Source organism: Penicillium chermesinum (genome assembly GCF_028974085.1).
Source record: "Penicillium chermesinum strain IBT 19713 chromosome Unknown utg000007l:1.0-2695246.0:1.0-2697696.0, whole genome shotgun sequence".
In the NCBI taxonomy this organism is placed as follows: Eukaryota; Fungi; Ascomycota; class Eurotiomycetes; order Eurotiales; family Aspergillaceae; genus Penicillium; species Penicillium chermesinum.
This window is the reverse complement of record NW_026695317.1, coordinates 2360562-2377306: the sequence shown is the minus strand read 5'-3', so window position 1 is coordinate 2377306 and position 16745 is coordinate 2360562. Positions and strand designations below refer to the sequence as shown.

At 49.3% G+C, this 16745-nt stretch overlaps 5 protein-coding genes across 5 annotated transcripts; 1 reads left to right on the top strand and 4 right to left on the bottom strand.

The window, feature by feature from the left end:
* Positions 1 to 1054: 1054 nt before the first annotated feature.
* On the top strand, positions 1055 to 3800 carry N7468_009646 (glycoside hydrolase family 55 protein; the record flags this gene model as incomplete). Its single annotated transcript, XM_058478942.1, has 5 exons — positions 1055 to 1451; positions 1516 to 1974; positions 2031 to 3213; positions 3265 to 3357; positions 3416 to 3800. The coding sequence occupies 5 exons, from the start codon at positions 1055 to 1057 to the stop codon at positions 3798 to 3800; spliced, it is 2517 nt and encodes an 838-aa protein (XP_058327272.1).
* Positions 3801 to 4736: 936 nt separating this feature from the next.
* N7468_009645 (60S ribosomal protein eL31) lies at positions 4737 to 5612 on the bottom strand (the record flags this gene model as incomplete). The annotated part of the gene is made up of 3 exons (XM_058478941.1): positions 4737 to 4943; positions 4998 to 5072; positions 5526 to 5612. The coding sequence occupies 3 exons, from the start codon at positions 5610 to 5612 to the stop codon at positions 4737 to 4739; spliced, it is 369 nt and encodes a 122-aa protein (XP_058327271.1).
* Positions 5613 to 5963: 351 nt separating this feature from the next.
* On the bottom strand, positions 5964 to 6907 carry N7468_009644 (carbon-nitrogen hydrolase family protein; the record flags this gene model as incomplete). The annotated part of the gene is made up of 3 exons (XM_058478940.1): positions 5964 to 6656; positions 6716 to 6792; positions 6853 to 6907. The coding sequence occupies 3 exons, from the start codon at positions 6905 to 6907 to the stop codon at positions 5964 to 5966; spliced, it is 825 nt and encodes a 274-aa protein (XP_058327270.1).
* A 698-nt stretch (positions 6908 to 7605) lies between these two features.
* On the bottom strand, positions 7606 to 9454 carry N7468_009643 (Major facilitator superfamily domain general substrate transporter; the record flags this gene model as incomplete). Its single annotated transcript, XM_058478939.1, has 5 exons — positions 7606 to 7710; positions 7762 to 7860; positions 7928 to 8613; positions 8773 to 9202; positions 9284 to 9454. The coding sequence occupies 5 exons, from the start codon at positions 9452 to 9454 to the stop codon at positions 7606 to 7608; spliced, it is 1491 nt and encodes a 496-aa protein (XP_058327269.1).
* A 6296-nt stretch (positions 9455 to 15750) lies between these two features.
* N7468_009642 (enoyl-CoA hydratase/isomerase family protein) lies at positions 15751 to 16631 on the bottom strand (the record flags this gene model as incomplete). Its single annotated transcript, XM_058478938.1, has 3 exons — positions 15751 to 16036; positions 16080 to 16338; positions 16403 to 16631. The coding sequence occupies 3 exons, from the start codon at positions 16629 to 16631 to the stop codon at positions 15751 to 15753; spliced, it is 774 nt and encodes a 257-aa protein (XP_058327268.1).
* Positions 16632 to 16745: the final 114 nt, after the last annotated feature.

Here is a 16745-nt window from a genome sequence, read left to right as displayed (position 1 = left end):
GGTATTCATAGATCTCCCTCCCTTAGCCACCAGCTCTGCCTAGTTAGAGATCTTCAAAACCATGGTGAAACTGACCGAAATCATTGAAGATATTTGCATGTCCAGCTATTACCCGTTATGGGAGAAACAACCGGCCATTCGACGTCCGACAACGATAGCCCATGAGATTGAGCTTGGAGGACGATCTACATGTGAGAGGGGCGAGGACACGGTCCTAACTCCACCGATCGTGGGCTCCTCTGACTTTACGAATGTTCCTTGATCTAATCGGGATCGGGCTTTCTACATTTAGTCGCTGTTAGCCTCCCTTTAGTGTTGAGTCGCGGGGCAACCCGCTCCTGATCATCCTACCTCATTTCCCAGACGTACATACCGTCGCGCGCCCGTCGTAGTTCAACCAAAAGTCAAGAGTCTGGTGTCATCCTTCAGAATGTTTAGTGCATGGACTAGGCTATCCACGTAGAGGCAGCGCAAGCGCAATTTGGCTTGCATGCTTACTCTACCCCTGTGACACTAAGCATGACCCCTGAGTCGCAGTTGTCCTTATGCGTGGCGCTAAATAGCTTCTGCAAGTAGTCACAGTTTGATCCGTTTGTACACTTTCCCGCCGGCCTAGTCCCATTTCATCGCACGCATGATGTGATATGGTGGCTCTGCTGGTTCCTATTGGCAACTGCGGATGGGGAAATCGACAGGGGCGTGTTACCCCCTGGGGCGCGATCGACACGGCTTATCCCAGTTCTCCCATTAAGATCATGAGGCGAGACGGCCAGCGTGACAGCCAAATGCCGGCATCGAGAAGTAAAGGGATCTGGCCTGGTCTGGACCTAGTCATGTCTGGAATGAAAGGGTCATTTGCAATCTGGTTCCCCGTCTCAAGTTGTATTCCGGGGTAGGATTATATGGACATAAGGTCTCAAGCTAAGAAGAAAAGGCGCGTATGCCATTTACTCCGTTCCAGGTTAGGCTTTGGGCTTGGACGTGCCAGGGCGTCTCATGGATCACATTGACCTTTTAGCCCCATTCCGCGGCGTCTCCTTAAGGGTTATAACTTATGAAGAAGCGCCATTCGTGTACTCCGGTGAATGTCGTGATCTCCATTACCCTCGAACCTTCCTCTCACTTTAGCGAATACGCCATGTACTTTGCTAAAGTAATCGCTGGTCTTTCCTTGCTCGCGGGTGTGCAGGCGCACCCTCACGAGGCTCGTGGCGAGAACCACCGCCATCCAGGCCATCCGATCCACTCGTTCAGTACCTCGAGTGCATCTTTCACCGCAACCCCCACTCCTTCCTCCAGCGTCAGTCACCTGAAAGGGGCCGTCAGCAAGGTACAGGCTGATGCGGCTTCTTTCTGGTTGGAGGATATCAAGCATCAAGGGGTTGCGGCATTCAACCCGGACCCGTCTGGATACAAGGTCTTCCGCAACGTTAAGGACTACGGAGCTGCAGGTATATTTTACACCAGAACATTGGAGGCAACTTGCCCTGGATAGATGACTTATTTTCGAAACAGGCGACGGTACCACTGACGACACCGCTGCCATCAACAAGGCCATCAGTGATGGCGGTCGGTTTGGTCCTGCTGGCGGAGAGACCTCCACAACCACACCCGCCATTGTATACTTCCCTGCGGGAACTTACCTTGTCTCGGCCCCAATCATCGATTACTACTTCACGCAGATCATTGGCAATCCCAACTCAATTCCCGTTATCAAGGCTGCTTCCGGCTTCACTGGACTGGGTGTGATTGATGGCGACCAATACCAGCCCTCCGGAAACCAGGGCTGGACCTCCACCAATGTCTTCTATAGACAAATTCGGAACCTGAAGATCGACCTGACTGGAATTGGAGCTACTACTGCTGCTACTGGTATCCACTGGCCAGTTGGTCAGGCCACTAGCATCCAGAATGTAGAGATTGCGATGAGCTCCGGTGCTGGCACCCAGCACCAAGGCATCTTCATCGAGAACGGTAAGCAGTAGCAATTCATTCCTTGCACGAAAGAGTATAATCTGACTTGATGGTAGGCTCGGGTGGTTTCCTAACCGATGTCACCACCACCGGTGGTTTGTATGGGTTGAACATTGGAAGCCAGCAGTTCACTATGCGCAACCTGTCTATCTCAGGCGCTGTGACTGGTATCTCCCAAATCTGGAACTGGGGCTGGACCTACCAGGGCGTCAGTATCTCTGACTGCACAACTGGGTTTGCCTTCGAGAACGGCGGTGCCGGCGCTCAGACCGTTGGCTCTGCTGTTGTGCTAGACAGCACAATCTCAGGCTGCAAGGCAGCTATCTCTTCTGCCTGGGAAACCTCAGACTCAACCAACGGCAGTCTCATCCTTGAGAACGTTGTCCTCGACAACACTCCTGTGGCTGTCAATGGCTCTACCGGTAACACTATCCTCGAGGGTGGCTCCACGACTATCGCCGCCTGGGGTCAAGGACACAAATACACCCCTAATGGCCCCACTAGCTTTCAGGGAACTTACACTGCTCCCTCCCGTCCCAGTGGCTTGGTTGCTAGTGGCTCTTCTAACTACTACACCAAGTCGAAACCGCAGTTTGAGACCGTCGCTTTGTCGTCCATCACCAGTCTTAGAGACGCTGGGGCGAAGGGTGATGGTACCACTGACGATACCTCTGCTATCCAAGACGCTGTTACCAAGGCAGCATCTTCTGGCAATGTTCTGTTCATTGATCAGGGAACGTACAAGGTCACTAGTACTCTTTACTTCCCTCCTGGGTTGCAGGTCGTTGGAGAGTCATACCCTGTAATCATGGCTAGCGGCGATGCTTTCTCTGATGTGTCGAACCCTACCCCTGTTATTCAAGTTGGAAAGCCTGGTGACAAGGGTTCGATCGAGTGGACTGACACTATCGTCAGCACCCAGGGCTCTGCTCCCGGTGCTGTTCTAATTGAGTGGAACCTGGCTGCGGACTCTGGGGCTGGAGTTTGGGATGTACACACTCGCATTGGTGGATTTGATGGTTCAAGCCAACAGGTTTCCCAATGTCCCAAGACCGCTCAGCCTACCCAGAATTGTGAAGTTGCTTACATGTCTTTCCATATCACGAGCAGCGCTAGCGGGGCGTACTTGGAGAATGTTTGGCTATGGACTGCCGATCACGACATTGATGACTCCAACAATACTCAGATATCCGTCTTCTCTGGCCGTGGTCTGCTCGTTGAAGGAAGCAACACCTGGCTGTAAGTTTCCAGCGGAACCACGATGACTTGCATACGCTAATACATCTCTAGCTGGGGGACTGCTGTTGAGCATCACTTCCTCTACCAGTACAACTTTGCTGGCGCCAGTGACATCGTCGCTGGATTCCTCCAGACTGAGACTCCGTGGGTAACCCCAGAACCTTGTACCTTGTACCTTCGACCAGGTCTAATCACCATACAGATACTACATGCCCAACCCCGATGTCAACCACGGTCCTTTCCCCTCCAACGCCAGCCTCAAAGACCCCGACTACAGCAAGTGCCTTAGTGGAAATTGCGATTCCTACGGGTTGCGTGTTCTTGACGGCAAGAGCATTTCCATCTACGGTGCCGGCCTCTACAGTTTCTTCAACGACTACAGCACCGACTGCTCTGCCTTCCCTTCGCCCGAAAACTGCCAGAGTGAAATCTTCAGCGTGGAGGGTACGACTAGCGCTCTTAATGTCTTTGCCCTCAACACTGTGGGTGTTCAAAACATGATCCTCCAGGACGGCACTTCTTTGGCCAAGGTTTCTGACAACCTCGGAACTTTTTCTTCCACCATTGCATACTTCAGTGTTGAGTGAGAAGCTTGGATTTCGGCCTCTTAACTTTCTTGATATATATTGTGCAGCCGCACATTCTTCATTCCTGTATACCCTTCTTTTCACATCACTTGACAATTTTCTTTCCTTTTCCGTCAAATGGTCTAAGCATCATGAATACGCGCTGTAAATTAGAGCAAATTTGATATGAGAGTTAGACAGAAATATTGCCAATAATCTGGCAGGATCATCTGGCTTTATAAATGTTATAGTGATGACAGTTCCGACGATCTTCATGGCTGTCGTCGAAGATGCAACCCGGATAGCACAGCTGTGGCGTTGGTTCCTCAAGGGTCCCCGCGACTGTTTATATAACCAGCGACGGCGAGTCGGGGTCCATCAGTGCAGCTCACGGCAGAATACCTCCCCCACACTCGCGTGATGGTTTAATCATCGACATTCCAACACAATGCCCAGGTGCAGGAAATATTTCTGACTGAGCTCACCAGATGCTCATTTCTGTAGATAGCACACAATGCAAGGACGCGGGACGTCGCGGGTTCAATGACCGACCTATAGTAACGGATCTGGGAACACGCTCGCTATATAGACTCGGAGTTTTCTCACAGCTTGTTAATGGTGAAATTGTCCCGGAATATGAATACTCTACATTAGAATGAATCTCATATACTTTTTACCATGAAAATGTCTGATGTGAAATCTTCAACTCCAACTCTCATTGGAATCATAATTTGGAATGTGGACGCTGTAAACACCTATAAGAATCGCCATCTTTATCTGTTGCTCCATTGAAACCTTGGAAGAGCGTCTCGACTACAATAAGGGGGGATTCTATAGAATGGACTACGAAGGGAAATAGTGTTGATAGAACAAAGTGGTATTTTTATTTTTGAAAGCCCCGACCGAACCCCAATCGTAACATGGAATCAATGAAGCAAACGCCGGAAGATCGCGCGCTTATGCGTCATCAACAATGGCGGTGTGCAGGCCCTTGGCGGACTTGACGTTGACGGCCTGGACGTGGGAGTAGAGCTTCTCCTTGGCATTCTCCTCGTCGTTACGCTTACGGGAGATGCGGATACGGAGACGGAAAGGAACGCCCTTGACACCGGACTCCCAGACCTTCTTGTTGAGGGCAGGGTCGAGACGGACGTCCTTGGTACCCTGGACAATTAATCAGTATCGACAGAAGTATGGAAAGTTGTCCGGCGGACTCACCATGGCCTTGGTAGCGAAAGCACGGATCTCCTTGATGGCGCGAGGAGCGCGCTTCTTGAAGCTAACACCGTGGGTCTAAAAATCACCAAGAAGTCGAGATTAGTCTTCCGCCCGAAAAGCATCAATTGAGCAAGCTCTGCGATGTTCTGCTGGCCGCGGCCATGGAGGTGGACTTCATAAAACTATTTCTTCTTCTTGGATGCCGCTGCGCGATCGAGGCGACCCGCAGGTGTCCCAGTCGAGGAGGGAGCGGCCGTCCAGTGGTTGCCCACAGGTCGGTCGAAGATGTTTTGTGATGTCAAGGCCGACAAAGCGATTCATCTTTTCCCCCCCAACTTTCCCTGAGAGAAGCGAAGGTGGGAAAAAAGAGAAAACTTCATCGTGCCTACACACACGCACACACATCAATGACCTTCCGAAGAAAGAATCAAAGACTCCATATCTCAGGAGACGTGTGTTCTCTGTCCATTTGCCTCCGCAGGGGTTCACATTCACAGTCTTTGGGGAAGGTTTGGATGTTCAACATACGCGCTTGTGCAAGTTGATGGTGTACTCGCGGGACACAACGTCGTCGATGGCCGAGTGGCCCTTCTTGCCGGCGGTGGGGTTGGACATTTTCTAGAGATGTATGAGTGATGTGTCGCAAGGTAAGAAAGTGTTCTGTGGAGGGCGACTCACTGCTGGGGTCGGTGTCGACTGTGGGCGGAAATTGGTCGATGATCGGAAATTCTGGATTTGTGGCCGCGGGTGAGTGTGGCTCGCTTATGTGGGCGGTGAACGGCGGGCGGCTTCGATTGGCTAGGTCACATGACATTAATATGGGCCCTTTTCGCCTTAGGTGTCCACTTGGCCGGGGCTCCAGCTGGCCTTGCTTACTACACAAACTGTTCGAGATAACTAGTTAGAGCTAACTAGGGAACCCTGGAAGTTGAAAGTGTTGAATGTCACATGGATTGGTGCTACTGTCTATTTCGAAGCCTCCCCACTGACATCAGGGTACAAATCAAAGCGACGCTGAGTATAGATAGGGATGTTCTTCCGGACACTCGTGATAGTCTCGTTATCCAAGTCTGCATAGATGATAGTCTCCGACTCCTGCGCCTCGCCCAAGATGTTTGCGCTTGGATCCGCAATCAGAGTATGTCCGTATGCCTGGTAGCCCGCCTCCGGGTCCCGAGCAGGAGAGCAAAGCGCCACATATGACTGGTTATCCACGGCACGAGCCCTCCCAAGAAGCGACCAGTGCAACGGCCCAGTGGTCGTGTTGAAAGCGCCAGGGTACACCAGGAGGAACGCGCCCTTGCGGGCGGCGATCATGGCAGCCTCTGGGAACCGAATATCGTAGCATATCGCCAGGCCGATCTTGCCATACTCCGGTAGGTCGATCACGGTTAATTGATTCCCAGGTGATAGCACTTCGCTCTCTTTGAATTGGATCTTCCCCGGGATATCGATGTCAAAGAGATGGGTCTTGCGGTGCGTCCCGATCAGCGACCCGGTGGGCGAGAAAACTAGCGAAGTATTATAGAATTTCTTGGTTGAGGTCTCCAGCTCTGGAATGCTGCCGCCAATCAAGTACGCGTTGGCTTCAGCGGCGATGGCGGAAAGAGCGTGGAAGGATGGCGATTGTTCTTTCGTTGGCGGAGAGGGGTCAAGGGTCTCGGCGTATTTAGGAAGAATTGCGTGCCGTATGGAGAATTGAAGCATTCAGGGAGCACGATGAGACGAGCGCCCGCCTTGGCTGCCTCCAGGACTTTGTTGCGCGCGTGGGAGAGGTTAGCGGCCTTGTCCGCGCCTGTTTACCATTAGCAATGAATTATGGAGGAAGATCATAAGATTCCAGGGTTTTGCCTACCCGATGCAAGTTGCACCAACGCAAGCTTCAGTGGCTTCTTCAGAAGAGTGGTCATGGCAATGATATTACGTGGAGAGAAGACATTTACGACTCGGAGTTCGGGGAGCAAATGGGGGGTCGCTACTCGCAAGTGCGGGGACTAATCCGACTCCGTCGTTGATAAGGTCGAATGTTGCCACAACCTCTGGGTTTGAAAACGCGATAAGCGTGACTAATTAGCCTGAGTTTGAGATCGGAGAAAAGTCCGAAAGAATTTCGATTGGCTATTTACGAACCTATCGCTTATACTTAACTAGCTATAGTTACGTACTACTAATGATTCCGTTATCGTCAAGGCTTTCTCATTGTAAGAGTTCAAATCAAAATTGAACCTGGCATCATGTCGTATCGCCAGTATTAGTACTGGAACAATAGAGAAGGCTTCTGTGAATCGGCAGACTAGTCATTCAAGTTCGTGGTTCCGATTTACTCAACTCAAACATATTATCAGTTATATACCTAGTACTAGGTAGCTGATATCTAAGCGATTCACAGCTTGTTGTTGAATTCGACCTCACGCCGGACGTCCTAGCCGATTCAATTAATTGCGGCCCTGGGCGAACTGGTGATGGCTGCAAAGGCAGTAAAGAACGAGCTAAAGTTTGCTCACCTTAAAACCAACCCACCACGGATGTTCGACTTTCAGCCGCAGCCTAAGAGGAGAGCAATTGAAGAACTTGGCTTTTGGGTTTGCTGTAGCTATATTACGATAATCTAACTGCTTCGGCGACCAAATGGTTCAAAGGGCATGGCTGCAGCGACAATAGCCATCACAATGTATAAGCACGCACAAATATAAATTGGCACTGAGGTAGCAGTCTAATAAAGTAATCAGCATTGAAAAATTGACTGGGTAAGAGAAACACCTACATTACCATAATGAGCCACAATGGCACTAACAATACCCATGAGTCTGTTCAGGGCAATTGCAATTCCATTCCCGGTTCCCCGGTGGCTGGAGGGGAAAATCTGTTTTGTGTTATTGATTGACTCGCGAATGGAAGGGGGATATGTTGAGGGATAATCGGAGACTAACCTCGGGGGTATATGCATATAGAGTACCGTAGTAGATGTTCAAACAGAATGAGATCGCGCACGTAAATCCCAAGTTCTCCGCGGCGGTGCGTACTTGAGTATAACAAAAGAAGAAAATCATGGTCACCAAAGCGCCGATGATCATCGTGCCCCGACGGCCCCAAAACCATGGCGAGCTACACATGGCACCCGCTAACACAGGGCCAAATATACTCGCAGTATTGTTGATAGCGTAGTTGCGCCAAGTAATGTAGTCGCTTCCTTCTCCAAGCTTGGCTCCACGGGTCGCAAGGTATTTGGGCAGAAACACGTTGTACAGAGGGTATGCTAGTCCAATAAGCAGCCAGGAGAACCACACTAGAGAGGTGGACAATGCCATCTTGCGGGTTGCATAAAGACCCTTCAAATGGAAAACCACCTCTTTTGGAGAAATGAGTCGCCGGAAGAGTCCGCCCGAACTTGTATCACCTACTGCAGAACAGCTTCCACAGGCTGCCAAGCGCTCAACAGTAAGACTGAATGGGCGATTGTGTTTCTTGGCGATATTCTGCAAAACCTGGACAGCTTCCTCGTCTTTTCCCTCTGCCAAAAGGAATTTGGGGGTCTCTTGCAGCCGGATAATAGTCACTCGAAGAACGGAAAGGACGAAGACAAAAGCACCAGAGGTGTACCAAACATAGCGCCACCCTTGATTGTTATCATTGTTGCATACGGCAGGGGAGCGTCGCACGAATAATTAGGGGAGGAAAGCCCAAGCGAAAAGTCCGGCAATCAATTGGCCAAGGCCTATATATACTCATATGTCAGTGTGTTTCTTTGTAATGTATCTGGATTGAGTAACTTTACCCCACCACGCGGCCATCAGAGTCAAGAGCCATTGATGCCTGCTCGGCAAATATTCAAGAAATACGGTTGTATCGAGCACCAGATTTCCACCGGCTCCGAATGCACTCAAGGACGTAAACACGCCCAGCACTATCCAACTGGGAGATGCGCCTGCCACTATCGTGAAGATGGAAGAGACGAAGAGAGAGACATTGAAGGCAAAACGTCTGCCGATAGAGTCTGCCGATATTCCCCAGAAAAGAGCGCCAGCTAGCATACCAACGTAGACGGCAATCGTTAATCCGGTGTCAAATTTGGGCTTGAACTGATACTGCGCTTGCTGTGATATAATGGACTGCAGCAGAAGTATTAATGAGTCGACTGCGTAACCTCCGCCATTCAGGCAAAACAACTTCGCATGCGTAGGGGTAAACCCGATTTCGTCAATTGCCTAGCGGTAAGTGTTGTGTGAGTGGACATAGTCTTGCGCATTCTGTCTTTCTTGAAACCTGTTCGCCGACGGCAAACTTACGTCGTTCACCAAGTTCATCTTGGCCGCAAGTGTTTGATCCACATTCTCCTGACCGAGGACATCGCCTTGGTCAATCGAGCGATCCTCGTCCGCTACTGCAGAGCTATTGGGATATTTGGCCTTGCTCGAGACTTCGCCCGAAGCAAGGGCGGCGGACGACTCTACATCCATTGTTGGATGTGTTTATCGAAAGTTTGCGCGTGAAGAGAGGCTCGGAGGAGAGGCACGAGAGGCGACAAGGGAGAGGGGTCGATTACTCTCCAAAGCTCTTGCCGTGTTTCCCTCGCCTCTTGCGCTTTCCATTTCCATCGCTTACCTCGAAGCTACTGGCGCACGGGGGACCCTGATTGGTTAGGGCTCCCCGAGCGAGGCCCGTGGCCTGCTAAATTCACTATCAGCCAATCAAAACCCGAGGACATCAACATGCCGCAAGCCGCATTTGGGAAAGATTGGTGAAGATCCCACTTGGTGCCCCTCAGGGACAGGACATCCCGCAACAATGAAGGAAATTATCTCTGAATTGAGCTTGTTAGCCTCGGGAAACCCACCTTGGCAACCTCCAAGGAGAGTGAAACGAAGGGTGTTGAATACGATCCCCCCCGATACCAGGGGACTTTCTGCCGCCCTCCATCTTAGTCGATACTAGTACTACGAAGACGAACACAACGCCTTATCTGACACGCAACATGCGACGGTACCTTGTTCCTTTAGCTGCTGCACAGCACTTCAAAGATAACCCAGCGTATCAGATAAGAAGCGCCCAAAGAGAGCCCACTTATGGACCGGGTCTGTCGCCTATCATCGGAAATGAGATAACGAGATGCGTAAGCCATTATGCGGGGAAGCTACATGTGCCAAGCGCCGAAACATAATCAGCGAGAATAACTCTGATTGGACCGAGACATCTTTGATTTCCAAGTGACTCGTGTTTCTCATACATAAAATGACCGATCGCTCAAGTCACCCAATGGGTTGCCAGGCCTCGAGTCTCCGAGTCTAGAGTCCAAAGTGCAAGGGCCGAGGGGAGGGGTGCAGGGCGCCGCTGATTTGATCTTGGCCCGTCAAACTTATGAAAGGAGATACCTAGCCGAAGGCCGCCTTATCTGACCAACCAGTTCCTTTCGAGATACTGCACAGCTAATCATATCCAAGGCCTCTCAGCCTTCATGCTGATTTCGAAGCCCTACCATAACATATGATCTAAATGATTGTTCACTTACCATATATTGATATTTTCGTGGTACCACATCAACCGACAATAAGTGCTCCCGTAACTAAGGAACTATTTCCACATATTAGAGCGGGCATAAAGCCTTGTCGCGGTGAAGACTAGACTGCGGCGCGATCCGTAATGTCCAAGGATATCCGCAGTCCGTGTCCATAAACTGCGGATTTGGATATGGACCTCATATCCTCTGGATATTTACAGATATCCAATAGATATCAAACAACATAAATATGCCAAGACTCATGATCTCAATGTGTATACATTATTTTTATGTTTCCTCCAGTATTTTTCATGTAATAGTGTTGTATTGATCAAATAATTACAATCTTAATTCGGCTATAGCTAGATCTGGCACTCATCTGCCCAACGGATCCAAGATCAGGAACCTCTACCCGTACCTTAGAAGGATCAGGGTCCAACGTCACCTACCCTGACCCTAACCATAACCTTAAATGTTAAGGCCTAGTATTTTAGGCCGCTGTCTAACTAACTACACTATTTGACTGCATAGTTAAGGACCCTGTTTTTGAGCTGAAAGTTAAGGCCTAGTTGTCACGACACGCTTTGTTTAGCCACGAGGGAGCCGCGGGAACCGCGGAGATATTCAAAGGAAGGCTCGATGCCCCTATTTGTATGAATTAGACCCACAGAAGGGGCTCGTTAGAAAAACCACGCCATATATAAGGCAATCGCGAAGGGAACCGAAGGATTCACCAGCGATTAGTTTGATTATCTTGCTACCATCGAGTATTCCTCTCCGAACTCGTAGTAGTATCGGCCTCCTTCAGTCTTATCCTATCCCCATATCTGAGCCTATCGATTAATAGGCTTCACACTAGAAATTTGAGCTGCAATTCTACTGATATCTATAGAATATCCACAACACTTTGGAAAATTGAAAAGTCCGCATTTAAAGAACTTCCATCCGTAATTTTGTGAAGGGTCATCCCTGGGCTAATGTTCCAACAGCTGAGCCAAAAGACCACCATATCTGCACATGAGGTGCGGATATGCCCAGGCACGCCTTTTATAGTATACCCTCTAGCTGGAATCCGTGACAGACTTCTCCTATTTCTACAGTCAGAATATTGTCAAGGAACAATGGGATTAGATGGCAGAACGCCATCGAATCGGCGTTGAAAGCGCCTTCGAGGATATACCGAGATCCTTCAAGCCGAAGTCGTACCATTCAGTACTGATGAAAGCGGGGCCACTAGACTTTCTTACATCTTATTGGTTGGGTTAGAGCTGAAACCCGAGCTGAGGCCGAACCCCTGACGAATTCCCCTATAAAAGAGGTTCTCTGTTTAGATGAAAGAGTAAGCTTTAGTCTTTGTTCAGACCGGAACCCTACAGTGGAATTCCATCGAATACCATGATCTTGCCTGGTCAACTGGTGCCAGCCAAATCTGGCAGTTCCCACTCAAAATAATAACGCGAAATGCGCACTTCAGGAGACAGCGTGTAAAAGGCAGGGTGAAAACGGTGTAGAAACCCGCCCCCAAATTAGAGACCACCCGTCCACACTTATGCAATGCTACTGTAACCCAACTTGGGTCGAGGATCACGACCCAAAACCCAACTTTCAACCCACTTTCGACCCAACTTTATGCAAAATAAGCTTTACAAACCCTAAATAAGAATGTCTTGGCATATCTATGTATTTCTGTGCAAAAGGTTCGGCAAAGTTGGGTTATGCAGAAGCCTATGTAGAAGTGATATGCAGGACCTCAGACCCAGATTAGCCCCATAGACATTCAGGCCACCCAGGACCTCAAACCCTGATTAGCTCCATAGATATTCAGGCCACCCAACAAAGCTGTATGTAGCCTCAAAAGGACGATATGAACATCCGATGTTCTCAGCTTCAGATCCTTTTCTGCAAGGCTGGGGTTCCTAAGGCGGGCAATTGCATTGCCTAGGACCAAATTCCAAATTCTAATGAGCAGAAGACGGCCTGGAGAAAATGGTAAATAGCTGCACTCCCCCCCCATGGATCCTAACCTGATCATTCCCTTGAAAAACAAGCAACCAAGTCCAAACGTCCTCAACTCCTGCTCCCGACATTACCATTATCTCAAGTCTTCGGCACTTCTATATACACACATACCACCATGAAGTTCCTCGCCCTTCTAGTTGCTACTACCCTCACTGGGCTCGCTGCCGCCGGTATGCGTTCTCCAATGTATTCCATAACACATTGAACTTTCGGGTTTGCTGACGAAATTCTACGTCCAGGCCTTATACAAAGAGACCCAATCTTTTGCAGCAGCAACGCTGACTGTCCTTCAAACCTCCCGTACTGTGTTTCTTGGGAAGGCCAGCCGGCTACTTGTGGTCCTACTCCCTGCAATGACTGCTAGATTCAGCCGTCCTATTGTGATATATTGCGCATATATGACTCGTGTTTTCTGAGCCCCATTACTGAGCCTCACCGTACTGTATGCTGCCAATTGACTCTCTACCGATCACGACCGAAAGAGTAATCTCATCTGGGAAGAGGACAGCTTGCAGGCTGCGCAATGTCAAGAATATAATTCAATTATTGCACCATTGGTTGCTTTCCATTCTCTCAAATCTTCTCAATCAAGCCGAGCACTTTTCTGCACTTTTATAATAACGATGGGACGACGGGGCAACAATGTATCCTTTAATTTCCTGACCGGAGCAACCCTTTTCTGCCTTCTGCTGAACTTTATTTTCCCCTTATCATCACTTGCCGTTGCCACTTATGACAGCGAATCTCGTACACACTCGGAGGATCGTGAACCTCCATTGGTATTGACTTAGGAACAAGACACTCGTATGCACATTATTTCCTGATTCTTGGCTGCTTGATGATAACCAAATACCCCTAATGGTTTCTCCTAAAGGCGGGTGGCGGTTGTCCGTGATAAAAATTCGGAACTTTACTGAACTACAATCCAATAGTGAACCAGTCGATTGAAACACTGTCATGCGAGGAGATCACCCACATAGATCTGAGTGGGATCCGAAATATCACTGAAGACTATTTGGGCAGATAGGAAAAGAAGAATGTAGGATGTGATTAGACGAGAGAGAGAGGTTATAGGAAGCCAAGAAGAAAGACCGAAGACGCGAATACACATTAGCCAAAAAGGGTTTAAGGCGAGACATAGGCCTCTCATGACCGAGTTCGCTTTAAGGCGTACAGGGGTAGTTTTGGTGTAGAATAAAGGGGTATTCAGGAGGTTCAGGCAGGCAAGGTGAAGTACCTGAAGGGGAGGTTTTCTGCCGGACAAACGAGGTCCGGCTGGTAAGCAAAAACATACAACAGTCAGGATTCCCATGTGGTCACCCACCATAGTACTAACTGACCGGCGTGTGGCTTAAGTACGGCTGAGCGGACGGGAAGCCCTGTTCTCCACACCCTATGGTCGTATGTGCATTTCAGGCTGTTTTCTGGGACTATATCCGGCGAAAGTACGTCTAAAACAAGTTCTGCCAACTGTTAGCTGCCGAAATGGCAAAGATAGAATCTTAGTTCAGCACGTCCCTTTTGCCCCAAAAGGAAGTTATGAGCCGGCGGTGTATACCGCCAGCTCCACTGGACATTAATCAATACTACTATTACTCCTACTACGGGCTCAATTGAGGCCATAGAGGTGATATAGGTGTTCTAACGTCATGAGTGGACTCATTGGGCCTTGATCGTAAGCGGCGCCTTTCCTAGATGCAACAACATTTTCACCTCAAATGAACTGACCTGGAGCCTATGGCTTACCACAAGCTTTCGCAGGCAGTAGGAGACAAAGCTAGCACCGGCATTCCAATGGACGATAAGAGCTCATTGATTTTCATATGTTACTCAATTGTTTGAGATCATGGAGAAGGCATTGGACTACTGCTCAGTCGCCATGCATAAAGGAGTAATCGTTTTTTGATCACAGCTAGAAAGCCGGGACTTTGAGAGTTTGGCCCTGGAGTGCGACCCAACCGTTCCGAGGGTAGACAGATTAGCCTCTGCTGGAATAGTTTGGTTTGATATTATTGGGTATACTCGTGCGATCATCCTTTGTGGGCGTTCATTTGGAACAATAATCTGCCGAATGCGTGCTTGCACTCTTGAGATCAAAGTCTGTATTGGTAGATCTTCTCTTGTAGTCCTCAGGAAGATCTCGATGCAATCTTCGCCTCCTGGTGTGGAGATCCCTGCCTACACCTCCAACGCTGGCGGATAGACTTATAGCTACGGTTCAACAGGCACAACTCAGGGAGGCAATTTGAGTAAGGAAGCCGTCAAACAACGCACTGAGCTCGCCCATCAGCTGCTAGCCAGATACCTGAAAGGCCTAGCTATTCAATGGTATATTTTGTGCGCCCCACATCAAATTCATGGCTGTCAGAATCCTTTTTAACCACACTCATGACCACGATGCCGTTTCATTTAGGATTACAGATGTCTACGCTTTCGGATCTATGTATCATACTAGGTGTGCCTTGGGATATCTTCCAAATTGTTATTTCAGAAAAAGCTCAGCCGCAAGCGTCGCCTCCAACATGAGACGCCCATTTCCCAATATTCATTTCTGCTTGCCGGTCGGCATCATCCTTCGTAGTAGAACTTATCCAGGGAATAAACAGTTTACGTCTTCTGGGACTCATAAAGGTGGCGCTGCTGTTGCCAATCGCATTTTGCTCCAGGACCCATGCATATACTTCTGCAGAAAAAAAGAAAAGGCCAAGACAGATGCGACGTGTCGAAGCGAAGCAAGCTCATTAGACCTTTTCTCGTCTGTCAACGCCTGTTAATCATTACGAAGTAAGACCTCGGCTCCAGCTCAGGTGGATCCTCGAAGCTCTTGATCAGATAATGGCAAACCCGGGGGGCACGAATCTGTCCAGACAACCAGACTAGTTTCATTACACGTTATGAACCAATGGCGTAACTTACAGAAAGAACGAACCGTATCATTACAGTGGTAATAATACCATGCAGTCCAGCCAACGGAAGCGACGTCCTTTCCAGAGAGAAGCTCAGTGCTTCTGTGCCCAAAATAAGTTAACAAAAACGCAAACTAAGAATGCTGCCAAGGGACCTTTGTCTCACGCCGTCTAAATTTCCTAATCCTACAGCTGCTATAGTTTTATGGAGCTTGGTACCGACCCCTGTTTTCCGATGGGGCCAAAAAAAAAACGAACCACGGCACGATATTACGGGTGCGGAGAATCAAATGGGCCCGCATCTGATAAGATGACCTGCCAAATCTAGTTTCTTTCACAGTTTGGAATTGACCCAGTTGGGTGACCTCTTCTCCACAAATGCTCGGATCCCTTCCGCAAAATTCTCTCCAGCACAGAGCCGCGGGTACCAGTCCTTGGCGAGGGTAGTCACCGCGTCTTCGGCACTGCCTGCTTCCCAGCTTAGGCGGACACCCTGGCGACCCACAATTGTTGCATCGGGGCTGTTCTGGCATATCTGACCGGCGAGTTTGGCGGCAGCTTGCGCAATATTGGTGCCGGGGTCGATAAGGCGGGTGATGAGGCCCCAGTCGTATAATGTACTAGCCTGTACCGTGCGACCAGTCAAAACAAGGTCCATCGTACGTTGCAGGCCGATAGTACGCGTCAATCGAGGGACATCCAGCTACTGCCACAATTCCGCGCTTTGTTTCCGGCAGAGCAAAGGTAGCCGTAGAGGAGGCAATCACAAGATCACAGTTGGCAACCATCTCAAACCCACCGCCCATACATATCCCGTTGACGGCGGCTATGATGGGCTTCTTCCCACTTCGACGGGGGAGACCGGCAAGGCCTGGCGGGGACATGTCATTCACGACGCCAGAACGCACCATCTCATTCCATTCTAATCGCCGTATTGCTGATTAGCTTGGCACTTGTAGACAAAAGGTCATCCTAGCGAATCCTACCTCCGAGGTCGGCTCCGGTGCAAAACGCCCTTCCACTGCCTGTGATGATTCCAACCCATAGGGACTCATCTTGATCGAAAAGGTCCCATATTTCTGCAATCTTACTGCTCGTCTCTTTTGTAATGGAATTGAGCTTTTCCGGTCTGTTCAAAGTAACTTGAACGACCCTTTCACAGGGAAAGGAGAGGAGAAAATGTTCATAGGTCGAAGGTCTTGATCGTAAGGTCATTGTGATGTGTGCTCTACAAAACTGGAAGTCGCGCCCTTACCTCATATACGAAAATTAGTCTAATGAAACAAAAAGCAGGACCACCCTTTACTCCATACTATTTCCGTATTCTGG